Raw genomic sequence first — 17864 nt, 5'->3', positions numbered from 1 at the left:
GCGTTTCTATAGTGTGAACCGACCCTTAGACACTTTCAGAAGTGTCAGGCATTTTTTTCTGCAGAAACTCTGCTGTCTTCTAGGAGCTTTAAATAAACATCCTGTGTGCATGAAGCCTTATTGTAATCTGTGTGATATGTTTCAGAGCAACAGAGAAACCTTCTTCAGTAAAACAAAGTAAACCGTTTCCAAATAATCATGAGCCAATCAGAGTTCCCCCTACATTAAAGTCCTCAGAAAAGTCTGCCCTTACTTTGGAGTTCTCCCTTATCTCAGAGTCCCCATCAGAGTACCGCCCTACATCAGTGTCCCAATCAGTTCCCTTTTAACATTAGGGTCCCCATCAGAGTCCATATCAAAGTTTTTGTCCTTTCCAATTCAACTAGAGCTTTCTTTTGGTGGTATTTAATCACCGCTGGGGTTTTTATTTTTTGCTAAATTAACAAAAAAAAGACCAAAAATGTTGAAGAAAAAATTTTTTCTTAGTTTCTGTTATAAAAGTTTGCAAATAAATAATTGTTCTTCATAAATTTAGGCCAAGATGTATTCTGCTACATGTCTTTGGTGAATATAACCCAAATTAGGATGTATTATTTAGTTTGTAGGAAAGTTATAGAGTTCACAAACTATGGTATAGATCTGAATATTGATCAATCCTGAAGTACTGACAGCCAATCTAATTTCTTGAGGTCCAAGAATGTCAGAACAGTACAGATATCCCACAAATGACCCCTTTTTGCAGAGTAGACAGTCCGACGTACTTCATAAGAGGCATGGCGAGTTTTTTTAAGTTGTAATTTTTTTTGTCATTTTTCGGAAAATTAAAAAATTAAAAAAATTAGTTTCACTATATTTTTTTTTTTTACATACTGTCACCAGTGCAGTACAGCGTCGTCATATAACTGGCATGGCGGTGATCAGGGACACTGACTGGTGACAGTATGAAAAAAAAAAATATATATAATTTTTTTTATTAAATTTTTTTTTTTTTTAAGGTTTTTTTTTCATATTTCACTATGACCAAAGTAGTACAATGTTACCATAGTAACATTGTACTACTTTGGGGAAGTGATCAGTATTTTTTTTTTTACACAATTTGCTTATAGCAAAGAATTACTTTGCTATAAGCAAGCATTTACCTGAATGACATCGATTCATTCAGGGTTTTTTGTTTTTTTTGTGCTTAGCTGTGATTTGGCCACAGCTAATCACATGACATGTGCATGTGATTAGCTGTGACCATTCACAGCTAGACACTAGTATACAATGGATGGCATGAATGAAACAATGACTACTGTCATGTGTCCTGCTGTGATTGGTCACAGCAGGTCACATGGTACTGGCAACGGGGCCGATACTCAGATCTGTCATCGGCAGTGTCCGAGGTACACGGCCGGTGACAGATCGCGCCGCTCTGCAGGAGCGTAATCTGCGCATGTGCGGGAGGACGCCATATGGCGTCTACCCGGAACGCTGATGACATTTGCCGCCTGCCATTCGGCCATAGGGCAGGTGGCAAATGGTTAAAGTGGTTCTGAAGCCTTAAGGTTTCCATTGCACAGAGCAGGTAAGTATATCATGTTTGTTATTTTAGTAGAAAAAAAAACAAGGTTTAAATTGTGCTTTTAAATTGTAATCCCTCCTTACATCAGGGTCCCCATCAGTGTCTACTCGTACATCCCCACCTTATATCCCCACCTTACAGCAGAGTCTTTCTTACATTTGGGTACCCTTCAGATTCCTTATCAGGTCTGGAGGGTGGAAGTACCATCCTCTGGTGACTGTAGGGTTCAAGCACATGATTGTTTGATAGGATGTCGGAAGTCCTGGCTACCAACAACTGTTTAATGACCACTGCACTGGAGATTGGAAGGGAAGGGGTGTGTGGATATTGGGGGAAATTAGACTCTAGGCTAACCTGACGACCTGTGTGAGAGACTACTGACTCCAGCTGGAGGCTGGACACAATCCTAAAGTAGGCCAGATTTGGCCAGGGTGGCATAGTTTGAAGATCCCTGCTGTATAATGACCATGTATGCAGTTATGATAGCTGTAATAGTAGAATTAACAGTAGCATAAATAATATCCTATTCACATAATCCTACTTCAGTTGCACATTATAATGAGTGTAACTCCATCAAAAATATTTTGTGTGGAATTGGTAAGTGCCAATTCACACTGCGTGTTGGACAGCGTTGTCAAACTCCTAGACAAGAGAAGTTTTTATTGGTGTGCAATGCAAAAAAAAAAAAGTGGAACATGCTGCATTTTTAGGCAATGTGTTCTGCCGCACTCCTCTACTACACCACATCGCAACATGCTACAGTGCACAGAAATGGATGAAATGTAATTTTGTGATAAAGGTAAAAGAAAAGTAAACTCTGATGCAGCACTGTAAAGGTTATAGTCTCCGTCAAGAATGTGGACCAGCTGAACACCAATTGGTAATAAGTTGGTTATAGTGGGTGCTGTGGTGATACATGGATGGCGTCAACATTTCAGGGCCACACAGGGTTCCCTTTATACCTTTTAATAAACAGGCGCTGCGCAGTCCTAAAACATTGGGTATGCTACTTGAGGCATTTATGGGTTCACAATAAATGATTTTGCAAGAAGAAGATTCTCCACTTCCACACCTCTTCCACATGTATGTAATATGCATACATGCAGTGTGTTGGACTTTGCTGGACCAGAGTGAGTTTTCTGTAAAAACATACCTGAAGCCCGGCTTTAATAGTAATTGATTGCTTCTAATAGACCGTTTATCCGTGATCATTTTTTAGCAGCTTACGTGTGCTGTCCTCCATATTTTCCTTGCAATGCTTGCACATGGTCCGCTTAATCTTTGGGTAATGAAGCAGTCTTTGATGCTGGAGGCAGCGATCCCTCCCTCCCTCCTCTGCCGGGATGTAGCTGGTGGGGTCCAGTTCGATTTGAACAAAGTTGTCACAACATGACTGATCTGCTGCCCAGGGCCTGCTGCTTAGTCCAGCTGTTCTTCCACCTGCCAACATTTGACCCTCTCGGTACCCCGGGGGATACAAAGGCAGCAGGGGCCATTAACTAAATACACGTAATTACTTATGAATATATCTGCCTACTTACAATCCAAGAAGGAACTGCCTATCAGTACTGTACCTATAGCATCACCTTCAGTTTTATGATAATTTAGTAGACCTTCTTTCCAACGTTGTATCAGACATTAAATCTACATCCAGAGATCTAGGGAGATAAATGGCTTTGCGGTCAATGAAAGGGGTCTTTTTGTTTTTGAGGTTTGCTTTTTGATTTATATGTCTTGCCAGCAAGTGCATGGATGGTGCCCTACCCCACCCCACCCTCTTAACAGAATCTTGTTATTAGTCTGATTAAGGCTGGCCATACATTATACAATTTTCTTGAGAATTTTGTTTTAGATTTACCAAACAACATACCAAACCAAACCTAAGCAACACTTTCAATTGCATCCAATTAGGCAGGCCCTTGCACTACATAGTTGAAGGTAAATATAAAGGAAATTGGGTAAAAATTTGACAGAAAATTTGTAAAAAATTTTTTATAGTATATGGCCAGTCTTAGGCTGGCCATAAACTATACAATTTTCTGCCCAATTTCCTTTAGATTTACCTTCAACTATGTAGTGCAAGGGCCTGCCTAATTGGATGCAATTGAAAGTGTTGCTTAGGTTTGACCTCCATATTATATGGTTTTTGGTAAATCTAAAGCAAAAATTGTATAATGTATGGCCAGCCTTGGGCTAGGTCAGGGGTGGGCAAACTTTTTGACTTGAGGGCCGCAATGGGTTCATATATTGGACCCGGGGGCCGGACCAAGAGTAGATGAATGATGTGTATGTGTCATCCATAGTAAGTATAGTAATATTCCCCCATAGTAAACATAGTAATTCATCCCCCACATAGTAATTCATCCCCCACATAGTAATTCATCCCCCATATTAAGTCCCCAAGTCCCCCCTGTGTCAATTCACTTACTTTTACTCCGCGCGTTACTCTCGCCGTATTCCCGCGCCGTTCCGGTGTAGCATGAAAATCTGTCCCCCTCGACGTATCTGCGCATGTGCCAGTTTCAGGCATTAGCAGCCGATCGGCGATCTCCGGCACATGCGCAGATACGTCGAGGGGGACAGATCCTCATTGGAGACAGATTTTCATGCTACACCGGTCTTCAGGGCGGACTGTGAGAGGAGCCTAGCGGGAGCCTAGCTCCGCGGGCCGGATTAAAAGGTCCGCCGGGCCGTAGTTTGCCCATTGCTGGGCTAGGTTCATACCTTATGTTTGTCAGGAACATGCACAAAATCACACACTTTCCCGACACTCACAGAACCACGCTGCCCTTCAGAAGTCATGTGGCGGTGCCATTAGTTGTTAATGGCACCCTCACACATCTAGTAACCTGCACTTTTTTGCTTGTACCAAACCACATGGTTCAGTGCGGTGCATTTTTGGAAAAGGGTAAGGAACTTCTTTCCATGTTTCTCAAGTGTAGGGCAGCCCATTAAAATAAATGGACTGCCCTGTAAGTGGCGCGGGAACGCCACGGCGTGCACACTCCTTCACACCTGTATGGTGTCAACCTAGCTGTACATTTGATTGGCTGCTATAGCAGTGTGTACTCTGCAGAGGATTGTTGGTTTTTCCTCTGTTTTGCCTATGTTGCAGTAATAGTAATACATGGTGACCACAGTTTAGTATGTGCAGAGACTTCGGTCTTCGGTCGTCTCTTCAAATCCCAGCCGTGGCACTATCTGAATGGAGTTTGCATGTTCTCCCTGTGTTTGCCTGGGTTTCTGCTGGTTTCACCAGTTTCCTCCTGCACTCCAAAGACCTTGCTGGTAGCAAAAATGGTTCCTTTTTTAAAGTAGACATAACATTTGTGTAGGTGTATGAAGGAATGTAACCTAGGGCCTTAGATTGTAAGCTGGTTGAGGTCAGGGACTGCTATGAATGTACAGTATGTAAAGCACTACATAAATTCTCAGTGCAATATAAATAACTTAATACTGACCCATTAGGTCTCTTACACGGAGGCGCCTGAACCTGGGTTTTTTCCCTTGTGTGCGGCTATATTCAGGTGCACAGCAGTACGTATGTAAATCGGAGTAGAGCGCACCGGTGTTGACAAAAAATAGCAAATGTTTCTATTTTTTTTTGCATACATCCGTACCCTATACTCGTGTCTATGAAAACACCACTGTATACCCAGGGTACTGTCGCTCACAGCCATTTATGTTTATGGAATGTTGTATGCAGCACCCGGGCTGGGGGGGGGGGGTGCCATAGAACAGACTGGGGCACCCATACCCATGCAGGGGCCTTTGCAGAGTTTTGTGGGCAAATTCTCTGCCCTTTGCACCCATAAGGGTCTCCTAAAGAAGCTCAACCTGTGAAGCAGGTTGAGATACAGCATCCTTTCTCTGTAATACTGGAGTCTCTTTGCTATTAGGCTCCTCTCCTGTACTGAAATTGCTTACTCCAATTCCACTGTACACTGTGAGCTTCTCAGTGTGCTTTAGAAGCTTCAACAAGTTGGATAGACCCAACCTCATTTCTTGGCTGTTTGATATCCAGTATCATGTAGCCCATGGGACTTTCTAAACAAGTGGCCAGTTTTACTGTCTTTCAGTCTTTAGGGGATCTAGGCTGTGGCCTGTGGGAGTAAAAAAATGCCCCATCATTGCTTTTTGCAGGAGGAATGAACCCTTGATGGTGTCAGTGGGAGGAATGATGCCCCATCTATGGCATCAGAAATAGTGTCCAAAGAGCTGCTGTTTGGAGAGCACTGATCTAGCCCTTTCTTGTCCTTGGTCTGCCTCTTGCATTCATTAGATTTCAGTTTATGGAGGATCAACATTAAATGTGGGTGTTACTTAGGGTGGTCTGTATTTAAAACTGCCTGCCTCAAAATGTCTTTTTCTCCAGACTTGCATCCCCTCATAAAGGCATGTTAATATTTGCAGAACTCCTCTCAAGAGTCAACCCTCTGCTTGCATTGGAGCTGAGGACTCTTGAGTACCTAGGCAAGGTGCTGTGATGTTTGCAGTAAGCTATATACTGCAGCCCCTCCCACCAGCCATGATCTGTGTGCATTGCATTCAGAAGCACAGAGACTCAAGGACGATGTCTCTGGGTATAAAATAAGGTACATCAGGAAAATGGAAATGTTTCATTTAAAGTATACCTAAAGGCAAAACGTTTTTTTCTTTTGAGTGGAGAGGGATTAGAACCACTGTCAGTTTTTATTACTGTCTGTTCCCCCTTTACAGGGATTCACCCTATTTGTCCTATTTTACCATTATCCTTGAAAGTGAAAGTAAAAAAAAATCCCAAATTTTGGGTTGTCCCCAGAAAAGTAGTAGAGGGGAAATCTTCCAATGGAGACACTAGTTATTATGTCCTGAGGGGCTCCAAGGAATTCCCTATTTTGCAGGGATTTCCTCTGATTTACTGTTTGGCTATGGAACAGGAAGTGAAGGGAAATCTCCTCAATGGACACATATGGGGGAAAGAAAAATCTGATAAGGTTTTTAACCTTCCTTTGCTGTATCCAAAATGGGAAGAAAAAAGTTTTGCCTATAGTTCTACTTGTAAAATGTATTGGCATGTAGATGGGAGGAATGAACCAGGCAAAATATAAGCAGATTTAACCTCAGCTCTAAATGTGATTGTTCTTACACTAATACCCATTCTCCATTTCCAAGGGCGCACTGCCGATTATAACATAATGTCATTTCTATGGAGTAATTGTAGCAAAAGTATGACACAAGGCTTTTATTAAGTGGCTCATACCTGTAGCTATGGGCCACGGGCTTAGAACGAGGTGCAGAATTCTTTCTAGATGTTCGGAGTAGTCTTGGCTCTTTCTCTTCATTTTTGTCCTGTCAGGATGAAAAGAAAATTGGGCATTTAGCAGTGAAAAACTGTTTATCACCCGCATAATTATCCTGACAAGGCTGATCCTAAGGGGTGTTATGCTGACAAGGCCTTCTGGGCAGGTTTGCAGCGTTGGAATTGTCTAAATATCGTGTCCTGACAGAAGCCTTTGACAGGAAGCAGAAGCCGGAGCATAAATCTCGCTTGCATTTTGCAGCTTTGCTGTTTATTTTGAGTTTTCAAATTGCTCTAACGTTCATTTTAATGGCAAGGTCAGAAATTCCGCTAAAATAACCCACCAGGGCCTTGTGTAAATAACCTAAAAATTGGTTTAGTATTTCCTCTGGTTTTCAGGACTCTTTCTTGACTTTGGTAAGGTAGTGACGTAAAGGTTTTTTTTTTCTTTTATGCATGCCGTAAAATAATTTTGAATTATATATGTAAATTGAAGTGTTTAATAGTTTTGCCATTGACAATAACTTGAAAAGGGACCCCCCCTCCTTTCAAACTAAGAAACTTAATTAAAATGAAGCATGTGTTTTGACTAAAGCTTTGAAGCAGCTTGCTTGCCAAGTTTGAGTTTTAAGCTGAGAGGCATGTGGTGCTGCGCCTGTAGGCTTTTCTGAGTCCGGGGATCATACTATGAGACCGACCTCTGTGGAATTTCTGAGTGTAATTCTTTCATAGTGGAGATGTGGCAGGGACAGGCCGTGAAGACCCAAAAATTAATCACTATGGGTGCTGAAGAACAGGTCCCCCCCCCCCCCCCCCCTTTTTTTTTTTTTTTTTTTTTTTTTTTTTTATTCCTAAACACCGTCACTTTTTTTTTTTTTCCTAAACACCTTCGCTTCATTTAGTAACATCCTGGCAAACCAAATGTAACCTCCTCCATTTTTTTTTTCCCCTTTCTCTTGCTATTATTGGAGAGCTGTACCGGAGTAGTATAGCTCGCTCAACAATTATTTGCATACAAGGATGGGATCATGTAAGCTGTGAATGCTTTGTAGGCTATACACAAGGTTCTTACTAAAGTTAAATACGCAATTATATAATTAAAAATTTATATTTTATACACAGTTACATTGGTCCAGCTTGGACCAATGTAACTATGTATATGTCATACCTGGCTGATGCCCCTGGTAGCTGGAAGTCACTGAAGTAGACACCGCTACTCCATGATCACTTGCATCCATGCGGCTTCCCTACTGCATTGTCAACACAGGAGGTCGGCTGCTCCACATGGACGCCGGTCAGAAAATGTTTTGCATTCTCTGAGATGCGCCCATTCCAAGCAGCCAACCTCCTGTGTTCACATTGCATCAGGCTGGCTGCTCAGCATGGGACCTGGAAGCAAATAGAGATCACTGTAATAGCATTGTCTACTTCAGTGATTTCCAGTTTTCGGAGGGCACCCCATCAATGTCCACCTGGCATTGGGACCACAGGAGATCATCAGAAGAAAAGCATCCAGTTTTATCAGAAATCTAAATCGTGTTGTGGCCCCAATGCATGTTGACAAATTAAAAAATTGTTAATAAAGAAGTTCACTTTCCTAAGAGAAAGTAGCAGCCTCTCTGTGGGCTTGGTTGTAGGGGTTGAGTATCAGAGGTGATCCAGATGCTTCAGATTTTTTTTTTTTTTTTTTTTTTTTTTTAATGCTGATTTATAGGTGGCTTACTAATGTGCCCATTTGCCCGCATATCCTTAAAGGATAAGTGTGGGCTTGATAAAAAAAATAAACCTACATACTTGCCTCCCTGCTGCAGCATCGGTCCCCCACTGACTAAGCCCTAGAACTGAGCACTCATGTGGCCCCTGATTGCTCAGTTCTCAAGTCCACTCTGAGTAGAGAGCAGTGACTGCCAGTCACTGCTGTGTGTTCTGCCCCTCCAGAACCCACTAAAATGCTGGGCTGGGGATTGGATATGAGCAGTTGGCTAAAAGGCACTGCCAGTTGCCAGTCAGGCATCTGGGTGGATCCCGACATTGTCTGGATCCTCCCAGAGCCTGGACCAGCTCTGTGATGTCAGCTGACAGCCGATTTTAACCCGCTGGTGGCTGATTGTGCGTCACATGTGAACACAAGTAAGTGCACTCCTGTGGACCCACAAGAGAAGTATGACCAAAAAAGCTTTGGCCATGTCTCTCTTTTAAGGGCTGTTGTACCCTAAAAGTCCTGGGGAATGCTCAATTTGTGTTGCATCCTAGTCTTAAGCCTCAGGAGGGCTAGAGTTTTCAAGTTCCTTCCAGTTCAAATTTAAGACTCTGGGCCTTCTGAATGTAGAAATGTGTATATAAAAAAGACATCCCTGGCATCACTTAATGTGTTTGGCTTGCTCCTTATTGATAGAAACCAGTATTACGTATAACTAGTTGGGATACCTTGTTAGCTCTGGGGTTGATTTACTAAAGACAAATAGACTGTGCACTTTGCAAACTGCAGTTGCCCCAGAGCTTGCTAAATGAGGTAAACTTTCATTTTGCAAAGAGTACCCAATCATGAGCAAGGGAAAATAAAAAAAAAAAATAAAAAAGCATTTATGCTTGCAGGTGATTGGATGATGAAAGTCAGCAGAACTTCTGTTCATTTACCAAGCTCTGTAGCAACTGTCCTTGCAGAGTGCAACTGTCTACTTGTCCCTTGATCCTCGTCATGTAGACATTTGTGCATGCCTGCAGACGCTGCATCTGATTAACTGTGTATTCTGATATATGTTTAATATTTTTGCAGATTACCTCACAGGAGAGCAGACCCCTCTTGATGAGCTCATGTACGGAGTTGGAGAAACCATCGAGCTGTCATGTAGTGTGGAGAACCCCCCTATGCCTATTTTATGGTTTAAGGATGGGATTGCCGTGAAGTCTAGCAACCAAACACACACAAGACAGAACCTGCTGAAGATCACCAATGTCTCTTATGATGACTCTGGGATTTATAGCTGTACATTGCTGCGTTCTGGAGAGATTCTGCGGAACTTTACTATCAAAGTAGCCGGTAAGCAAAGTAGCCTTTTATTTATTAAACAGAACATTCCCAGAAGATTACTAAAATCTGATGTTGGGATCAGAAGTATGTGTTATTCCCAGTAGTCATTCTAACATTAGTAGTTCTTGCTTGTTAGTCACTGATGATAGAATGGGCAGAGAAGGGGAAGACAACCCTTGGCTAGCCAATAATAGTTTGAGTAGCAGTGGGGTGTTCTTATCTTTATTGATTGTATTGCTTCCTATGCACTTGCAGATATCTCAAATCCCCCATCCATTCTGAACAAGCCACAGCACCTGCAGATGTCTTAATACCGGAACAGTGACTGCATCTGATTGGATGCTGCCATTATTTGGCTAACATTTTTCTATTTGGTTCCTTCAAGTTTTTTTTCTCTTTTAGTGAAGTAGAAGTAGTAGAGGTTTGCCAGGTTGGGTGGTACTGACAAGACCACCCATTGCTCAAATTTTGGCCAGGAGGTGGCTGAAATTTTAACAGCTTAAGGCTCCATTCACGCATGTGCGACTTGTCATGCAATTTTGGACATGGCAATTCGCAGCCCATTCTTTTCAATGGCATCCATTCGGTTCTGTGATCTTTAAATGTTACCTGCACTAATTTGATGCAACTTGGCTCCAGAGAGTGTACGGTCGCATCAAAGTTGCTCTCCAAAGTTGCACTGAAAATCTTGCGACTTTGTAGTCACACAAGTGTGAATGGAGCTTTAGAGTAACTGTTCATTTCAGGGACTTTGAAGTACAAAGGCAAGAATTTGTTAGGACTAATTTTGTGACACTTCTTCAAATGAGTGTTGACTTTGCAGGTTCTGTTATTGTTTTCATTGCCAATACACTATCCAATTAACTGATATTCTTCCTAGACCTATATATATGTATGTGTGTTTTAAAAAATATTTTGAATTGTGTTTAGCCAGTCCTGTCATTAACATAGTAATTCTTATGTTACATGTTGCAGTTTTTGTGCGACCATGAAAGTCCATCATCTCTGTTAACGGGAAGGAAACTCAAAAGTTTATGTGCACCTAAATTCCTTCTTTTGCAGCTCCCAGTGCCTGAAAGCATTTTAGATTAAAGAACAATGCAACAGGGCCCGATTAGAACTTGGTGCAAATCCCCGTTTTTGGATTAAGATAGTCTAAAACAGGGGTCTCCAAACTTTATAAACAAATTTATTATCCTTCAGGCCTTAGGGGGGCCACATTGTGGCCAACTGGAGAGCAAAATTTCCTTGCATAAGTGGGAGTAAACATTGTCACATTTGGTATTAGGGGTAGGAATAGTGCCCCGTTGTTGTCAGTGAGAGAATTGGTGCCCCATTGTTGTCAGTAGAATAGTGTCTCGTGCCAGTGAGAGAAATGGTGCACCAAGGGCCGGATAAAGGCACTCAAAAGCTGCAATTTGGAGACCACTGGTCTAAAATAAATATATATATATATATATATAATTTTTTTTTTTTCTTTCAATTTAATAATAAATGTAGATTGAATACATAACTGTCGGCAGCACAGTGGCATAGGCAGCACAGTGGCTAAACGGTCAGCACTTCCACCTGGCAGTACTAGGGTCATTGGTTTGTATCCCAGCCACGGCACCTCCTGGGTACTCCTCTGGGTACTCCAGTTTCCTCCCACACTCCAAAGACATGCTGGTAGGTGAATTGGCTCCTGTCTAAATTGGCCCTAGTATGTGTATGTATGAATGTGAGATAGGGACCTTAGATTGTACGCCCCTTGAAGGTTAGGGACTGATGTGAATGTACTATATATATGTAAAGCGCTGCTTAAACTGATGGCGCTATATAAGTACCTGAAATAAATAAAATAAATAACTGGACTATAGATTTTTTTTTTTTTTCTGTGGCTATGCTTGGAGGACTTGATTCAAAATTGATTGGCTGCTTTTATATGTAATACATCAACCACAGCATGAAGATATATACAAATATGCACACACACCAATTTATATCTACTTTGTAATTATCAATTCCTACGTGATTTGACCTGTTAAGCGCTGAAACATAAATTTACGCTGTTCACAGCATTCCTAATCCTTAACACAGTGCGGACACCAGGATGCCATGAGGAGTTAATTATCATCACATAATTAGATGGCAATTAGCAGAGCGTGCAATTAATTATTAAATCCAGCTGGGTTAACTGGGGAATCAACCCAATCTTTGTTATGTGCATAGCGAAGGCTCACAAACTCTTCACCGGCTGAACTCCTTTCCCTAGCGTAAGTCACATGGAAACCTGGTGAGATGTAAGCCTGACCTCACTGCAAGTCTCTGTCTGTAGCCCAAATTAAAAGAAGCTGAAACAAAGGACTTGGGCTACCCCCCTTCTCTGCCACCTTCTTATACATCTGATCTTAATCACATCTTATTTGAAATTCCAGGAGACATTTGGAGGTCACATCAATTAAATAGTCAGGGAGGCATTTGGACTTTGGAGTGGTTTCCCCCCCTCGCCAAGTCCACCACCTACTTACTCTAGTAAAATAGTAACAGGAGAAGGGTCCCAAGAACTTCTTCTGAGCTCCTAAAATGTGTTTGTGTCTATAAAATTGCATTAAAATGCTTTAAAGATCAAGGGGGCAAGTTGTGGGGCTGGAATTGGGCAGCTGGTAGTACTTGGAATAGAAAACAGCTGTGGATTTGGAGAGGTGGTAAAGTGATAAAATGTTTTGATAGTGGGAAGAGTAATAATCTAGACGTTTTTAAAGGATCAAATCTCCTATTCTCTGCCCCTTTCCCTGATACCATGCTGAAGCACAAAGCCTGGAACTGAGTGTTTGTTGATTCTGATCCTGGTCAGTTTTTTTTTTTGGTGTTTTATTTTCTTTTAATTTTGAGAACTTTTTTGCCAGGAATTTCCTACAAAAAAATCCAAATCAACTCTTTAAAGAGGAGTTTATTTAGTTTAGCTTAAGAAGTATTGGATCGGTTCCTCTCCACCTCCAGATTGCTGACTCTAGTCACCAGACTTTTGCAGCGTTTTTAAAAAATTTAAAGCTGAACTCCAGGAATTTTTTATGGGGCCCCTTTTCACCTCCCTGAGAACAATAGGGCCCCGTGCACACTTCAGCTCAAAAACACCAGTTTGACAGGATGTTTGAGGTTTTTTTTGTTTTTTTTTTAGCCTCTAAATACCCCTCCATTCACACATAGGTGTTTACCTGAGTTTAGAGGCAGAAAAAAAACATCACTTGCACATTCAAGAGAGGAGCATTTTTGGCAGAAAAAAATGCAAAACCAGTTAAATACACTTAAATGTGCCTAAGCAGTTGGTATGTTTTGGCACTTGAGTGTTTTGTTTTATTTCAATGGCCCTGATAAATATTCTGGCCGATAAAATTAATGCCCAAGCATTGACGCACCTAAATGCATTTCCAAGAACACAGCTTAGGCACGTTTTTGAAGATGCGTTTCTCCTGCCAGGAGAATAGCGTTTATAAAAGCCCCAGTGTGCATGAAGTGTAAAAGAGAACATTGGGGTTGCTTTCACTTTAAACAGTTCCTTTAGCCCAGCTTGGTTTAAACCAGTTGTTTTCATGGTAGAACGGGTTTGGTTGCTGGGGGTACAGGAAGACTGTAGTAGCTTGTGCTACATACTAGTAAGCTGTGCTGTCTTCCTGCATGGGTACAAGCGACTCTTCTGATTGGCCAAGGTGGAGATTGTGATGTCATCCTCCCACCTCTCCACCTTGGCCAATTAGGGGGAATTAACAACCTCTCCACCTTGGCCATTGGGGGGAAATTAACTATGCTTGCACAACTCTTCTAAACTTAAAAAATGGAGCCGATGACACTCCTAGTTAACAAAAGGATTGCAACCTGTTAGGAGCAATCCGTTCTCTGCCTGTGACACACATCACTGGGACCGGAGAGCTGGAGCTGCATGCTCTCATCTCACAGCCACCTCCTGTTCAGCTCAGAGCAGAGGGAGGAGAGTATGAGGGTTGAACCCTGCAGGCGCTGCTTTTGTGGTTTAATCACTACATGGGCAAAGAGGGATCTGAGAGGTCTGCTGACAGCTCACATCCTGTATAAGATGGTTACACCTGACTGGAATCTGCAGCAGTTTTCTATATGGGAAACTGCCGTATTCCCTCTGTTAATCAGGTGCAGACCTGCGGTAGTTTGCATTTCACGCTGAAATAGAAACTGGCACTGGTGGCGCAGATAGATCTTTGAGCCGGCCATACATGGATCGAAATTCAGCCAGTTCAGCAGGGACTGGCCAGATGTTGAATCCAGGGATTTCTCCATCAACACAGAGTGTGTTGATGGGGATATCGAGCTATTTTCTTTCACTCGTGATAGAGGGAAAGAAAATTGCGTAATTTATGGCCTGCTTTACAGTGTATGCCTAGATGAAAGAAAATTGCTCGATATCCCCATCAACGCACTCTGTGTTAATGGAGGAATCCCTGGATTCAACATTTGGCCAGTCTCTGCTGAACTGGCTGAATTTCGATCCATGTATGGCCATACATGGATCAAATTCAGCCAGTTCAGCAGGGACTGGCCAAATGAACTGAACTGAGTTGAAATGAAATGAGCTGAACTGGCTGAATTGTGATCCATGTATGGCCATGCATGGATTGAAATTCAGCCAGTTCAGCAGGGACTGGCCAAATGTTGGATCCAGGGATTCCTCTATCAACACAGAGTGTGTTGATGTGGACATTGAGCAATTTTCTTTCACCCGTGGTAGAGGGAAAGAAAATTGCATAATCTATGGCCTGCTTTAAAGTGTATGCCCAGCTTTAGACTCTGTGGGGGAGATTTACTATAACTGAAGAGTGCAAAATCTAGTGCAGCTCTGCATAGAAACCAATCCGCTTCCAGGTTTTATTGTGAAAGCTTAATTGAACAAGCTGAAGTTAGAAGCTGATTGGCCACCATGCACATCTGCACCAGATTCTGAGTGCACCAGTTTTAGTAAATCTCCCCCTGTGCGTCTGATTCGTTAAACCAAGACCAAAGAAACTTGGCCTAATAGGATCCAATCAGTCAAGTGTTTTGGAATCTTCACTGAACATTTAACTAGCAGCTGGCATCAAATGTGAAAACAGTCTCTGTGGTTTTTTTTGCTCTAACAGAGAAGCATTGGTGGACCTTTTCCACATTACTACATGGAGGGGTCCCAGATAGCTAGGGATTATTAGGTAATTAATAAGATCTCTCAAATGATTCCTGCAGACTGTTTCAATATTTAATTTTGCTCTTTTAAACTTGGTTATCTTTTCGTGAACGGTAACCATTTCCTGCTGTTAACTGACATATGAGTTTTCCAACCTTTCTGTGACTTATTGCACACTGCGAGACCTCACTTCCCTGTTCCTAAATGAATAATTTGTGATTAATGGTTTCACTACAAATATGCCATCTCTGCTGGGATAAATGACTTGTATTCACAGGGAAAAGAACTTTTCCCCAGATTTCTTTCCACCAAAAGTCCATTTTCTCATTTCCAAGCAAGCTGTGTTTTCCCTGCGTTGATGTTCGCCCCCTCTAGAGCTCTGTAGTGCAGACATACATTATGTATGGGGATAAAAGTGCTTCCAAGTGTTTCCTTCACATCCCCTGCCGCAGGAAGCTCGGTGAAATTACTAAGAGGCGTTGGAGATGATTCCGCACAATTACTTTTATAAAGATATCAGAATATTTAAGGTCGGCTATACAGCTATATTATTGTGCCAGCCGAGAGCTCTTTGAGTTCTTTTTCAGCATGGATCTGCTCTTCTTGAGCTTTTGATATGTTAAATACTCTTTTAAAGCATGGCTGCTTTTTTCACTTTTTTTTTCTTTTTTTTTTTTTTTTTGACAATTCACAAAAGAATTCTGAATGGCATCTTCCTTCAGGTACCACTGAACACTAGACGCTCACCCTCTTTGATTGCGATACGATCAGGAACATGTTAAAATCAGTAAATGAGTTGCTAATTCTGTACAGCAAACAGTGCGGATGTAAGACGCTGATCACGCAGGCACAGTTTAATCCTGAAGCCTGTAAACACAAAGTCTAGAAACGAACATCAGCATCCAACACACCATTTTAAACTCTAAACCCTACCAAAAAAAAGCAGCTTTCTGAAAACTGGTTCAGGTAGCTATGGAAAAAAACATTTCATAGTTATGTAGTAATACAAAAATTTGTATAGTTGAAATCTGAGCAGATAAAAGGGCTCTTTCACACTTGCTTTGTTCTCTGAAGAGCGATCTGTATTTGTATCGCTCTCCAGAGAGCATTTGACTTACAGCCACAATGCTTTGCAGCCGTGGCAGGACATATATGCCTGTTGCTTTCAGGGTGTACACGACCCATTCAAGTGAATGGGGCTGCTCTGCAAGGAGGTGATAAGCTTCCTGCTTTAATCCCTCAAACCTCAAACTAGTGTGTTGCATCCTAATGCATTGAATGTGGTTGAGGGGCGCTTGCAGAGCGATCCCATTCACTTGAAGCATAAGGGTCAGGAGTGTAGTTCCTGCCTCCCCTGCAAAGTATTGTGACAGTGGCCTATGTATACCCCTGGTCTAAATAAGGAGTTATTAGAGGGGGCGTGCGGTAAAATGTGCCTCTACCGCAGGGTTTTACCACCCCTCAACCAAAAGACACCAAATCAATACAGCTCATATTAGATGATTAAATATATTTTATTATGCAAGCAGTGTAAGTACCTGAATTTTACTTGTTATCAACCACCTGATAACTGCCTCCTGTACAGCAGGGCTGGAGTGCAAGATGAAGGGGAAGCACAAGTAGCCCAATCATTTTATTTGCTGACAAGGAGAAAGCAGAGTGACAGACAGGTGCTTCTTCTCTTTTCACTGTTCATTCACAGTCTGGGGGGGGGGGGGGTCAGGGCCATGACAACCCAGGCTCAAAGGGAGTAGGTTGAATGATGCTGTCCGTCATTTAGCCTGGAAAACTAAAGAAATCAAGTGGCAGAAGAGAGTACTACAGCACATCTTTGAATTGAAGATGTTTATTGCAGCAAAAGCTACTTTTTTTTTTTTTTTTTTTTTTTCATAAGTAAATTGTTTTTGATTGGAGTTTTACTTTTTTTTTTAAACACAACTGCAATAAATTGTGGCAGATGTCCAAAGTGGTTTTACTTTTCCTCCGGGATTTGCTCTTTAATAGACATGATTGGGCTCTAGCATGCTTTTGTGGTAGAGATGTGATAATCATTTGTGAAACATTCTCTTGGAGCCTCTGGATGATGTCCTCTGTTTATAAAGGGTAACTTCTTCTTTTTCTTTTTTTTTGGCAGACATGCCATCGTCTGGTGATGATGAGGATGATGATGAAGAAGTGGAGGAAAGGGGTAAGTGTTGTTTTACAGTAGAAACAAGTATGGATTTACGCACCTTAAAGAATCTTGAATAATTCCATTAGTTTTTTTTATTAAGAGCTGGTTGTGTCTTAGTACCTTTTGGCGAGAAATGTTATTTTAAAGTGGTTGTAAAGGTTCAAAATTTTTTTTAACCTTCATGCATTCTGTGCATAAAAGTAAAAAACCTTCTGTGTGCAGCTCCCTCCTAATACCTGTGACCCAACAATGTCATGAGAGCGTCAGCTCTCCGGGGCCTCTTTCCTCATTAGCGGTGACCACAAAGGAAGCCAATGGTTCCCACTGCTGTCAGTCACAGCCAGTGAGCCAATGAGGAGAGGGAGAGGCTGGGGCCAAGCTGTGGCTCTGTGTGTGAATTGGCACACACAGCAGTGGCTTGGGAGAGAGCCTACTTGGGTGCCCCATAGCACTTGGCAGGAGGCAGGGACCAAAAGTATGGGCAGTGGACCCAAGAAGAGGAGGAGCGTGACTGCTTTCTGCAAAACCACTGCACAGCACAAGTAAGCATAACCTGTTTGTTAATGTAAAAATTGTCTTTAATCCCTTCCCGTCCGGCCCATGCCGATAAATGGCCAGACGGGAGCATTGCTGATGTGGGCAGACGTT

At 42.0% G+C, this 17864-nt stretch overlaps 1 protein-coding gene across 4 annotated transcripts in view; it reads left to right on the top strand.

The window, feature by feature from the left end:
- Nucleotides 1-17864, top strand: part of FGFR3 (fibroblast growth factor receptor 3) — a 166208-nt gene that overhangs the window by 62446 nt on the left and 85898 nt on the right. For all 4 annotated transcript variants that reach the window (XM_089692269.1, XM_089692268.1, XM_089692267.1 and 1 more), the window contains exons 3-4: nt 9622-9885; nt 17178-17231. In XM_089692269.1, the coding sequence (XP_089548395.1) occupies nt 9622-9885; nt 17178-17231 (318 nt within the window). The remainder of the gene's footprint in view (nt 1-9621; nt 9886-17177; nt 17232-17864) is intronic.

This window comes from Staurois parvus, unplaced genomic scaffold (assembly GCF_062004578.1).
Source record: "Staurois parvus isolate SC_StPar_1 unplaced genomic scaffold, SC_StPar_1.0 ptg000581l, whole genome shotgun sequence".
Lineage (NCBI taxonomy): Eukaryota > Metazoa > Chordata > Amphibia > Anura > Ranidae > Staurois > Staurois parvus.
This window is presented reverse-complemented; position numbering and strand designations above follow the sequence as displayed.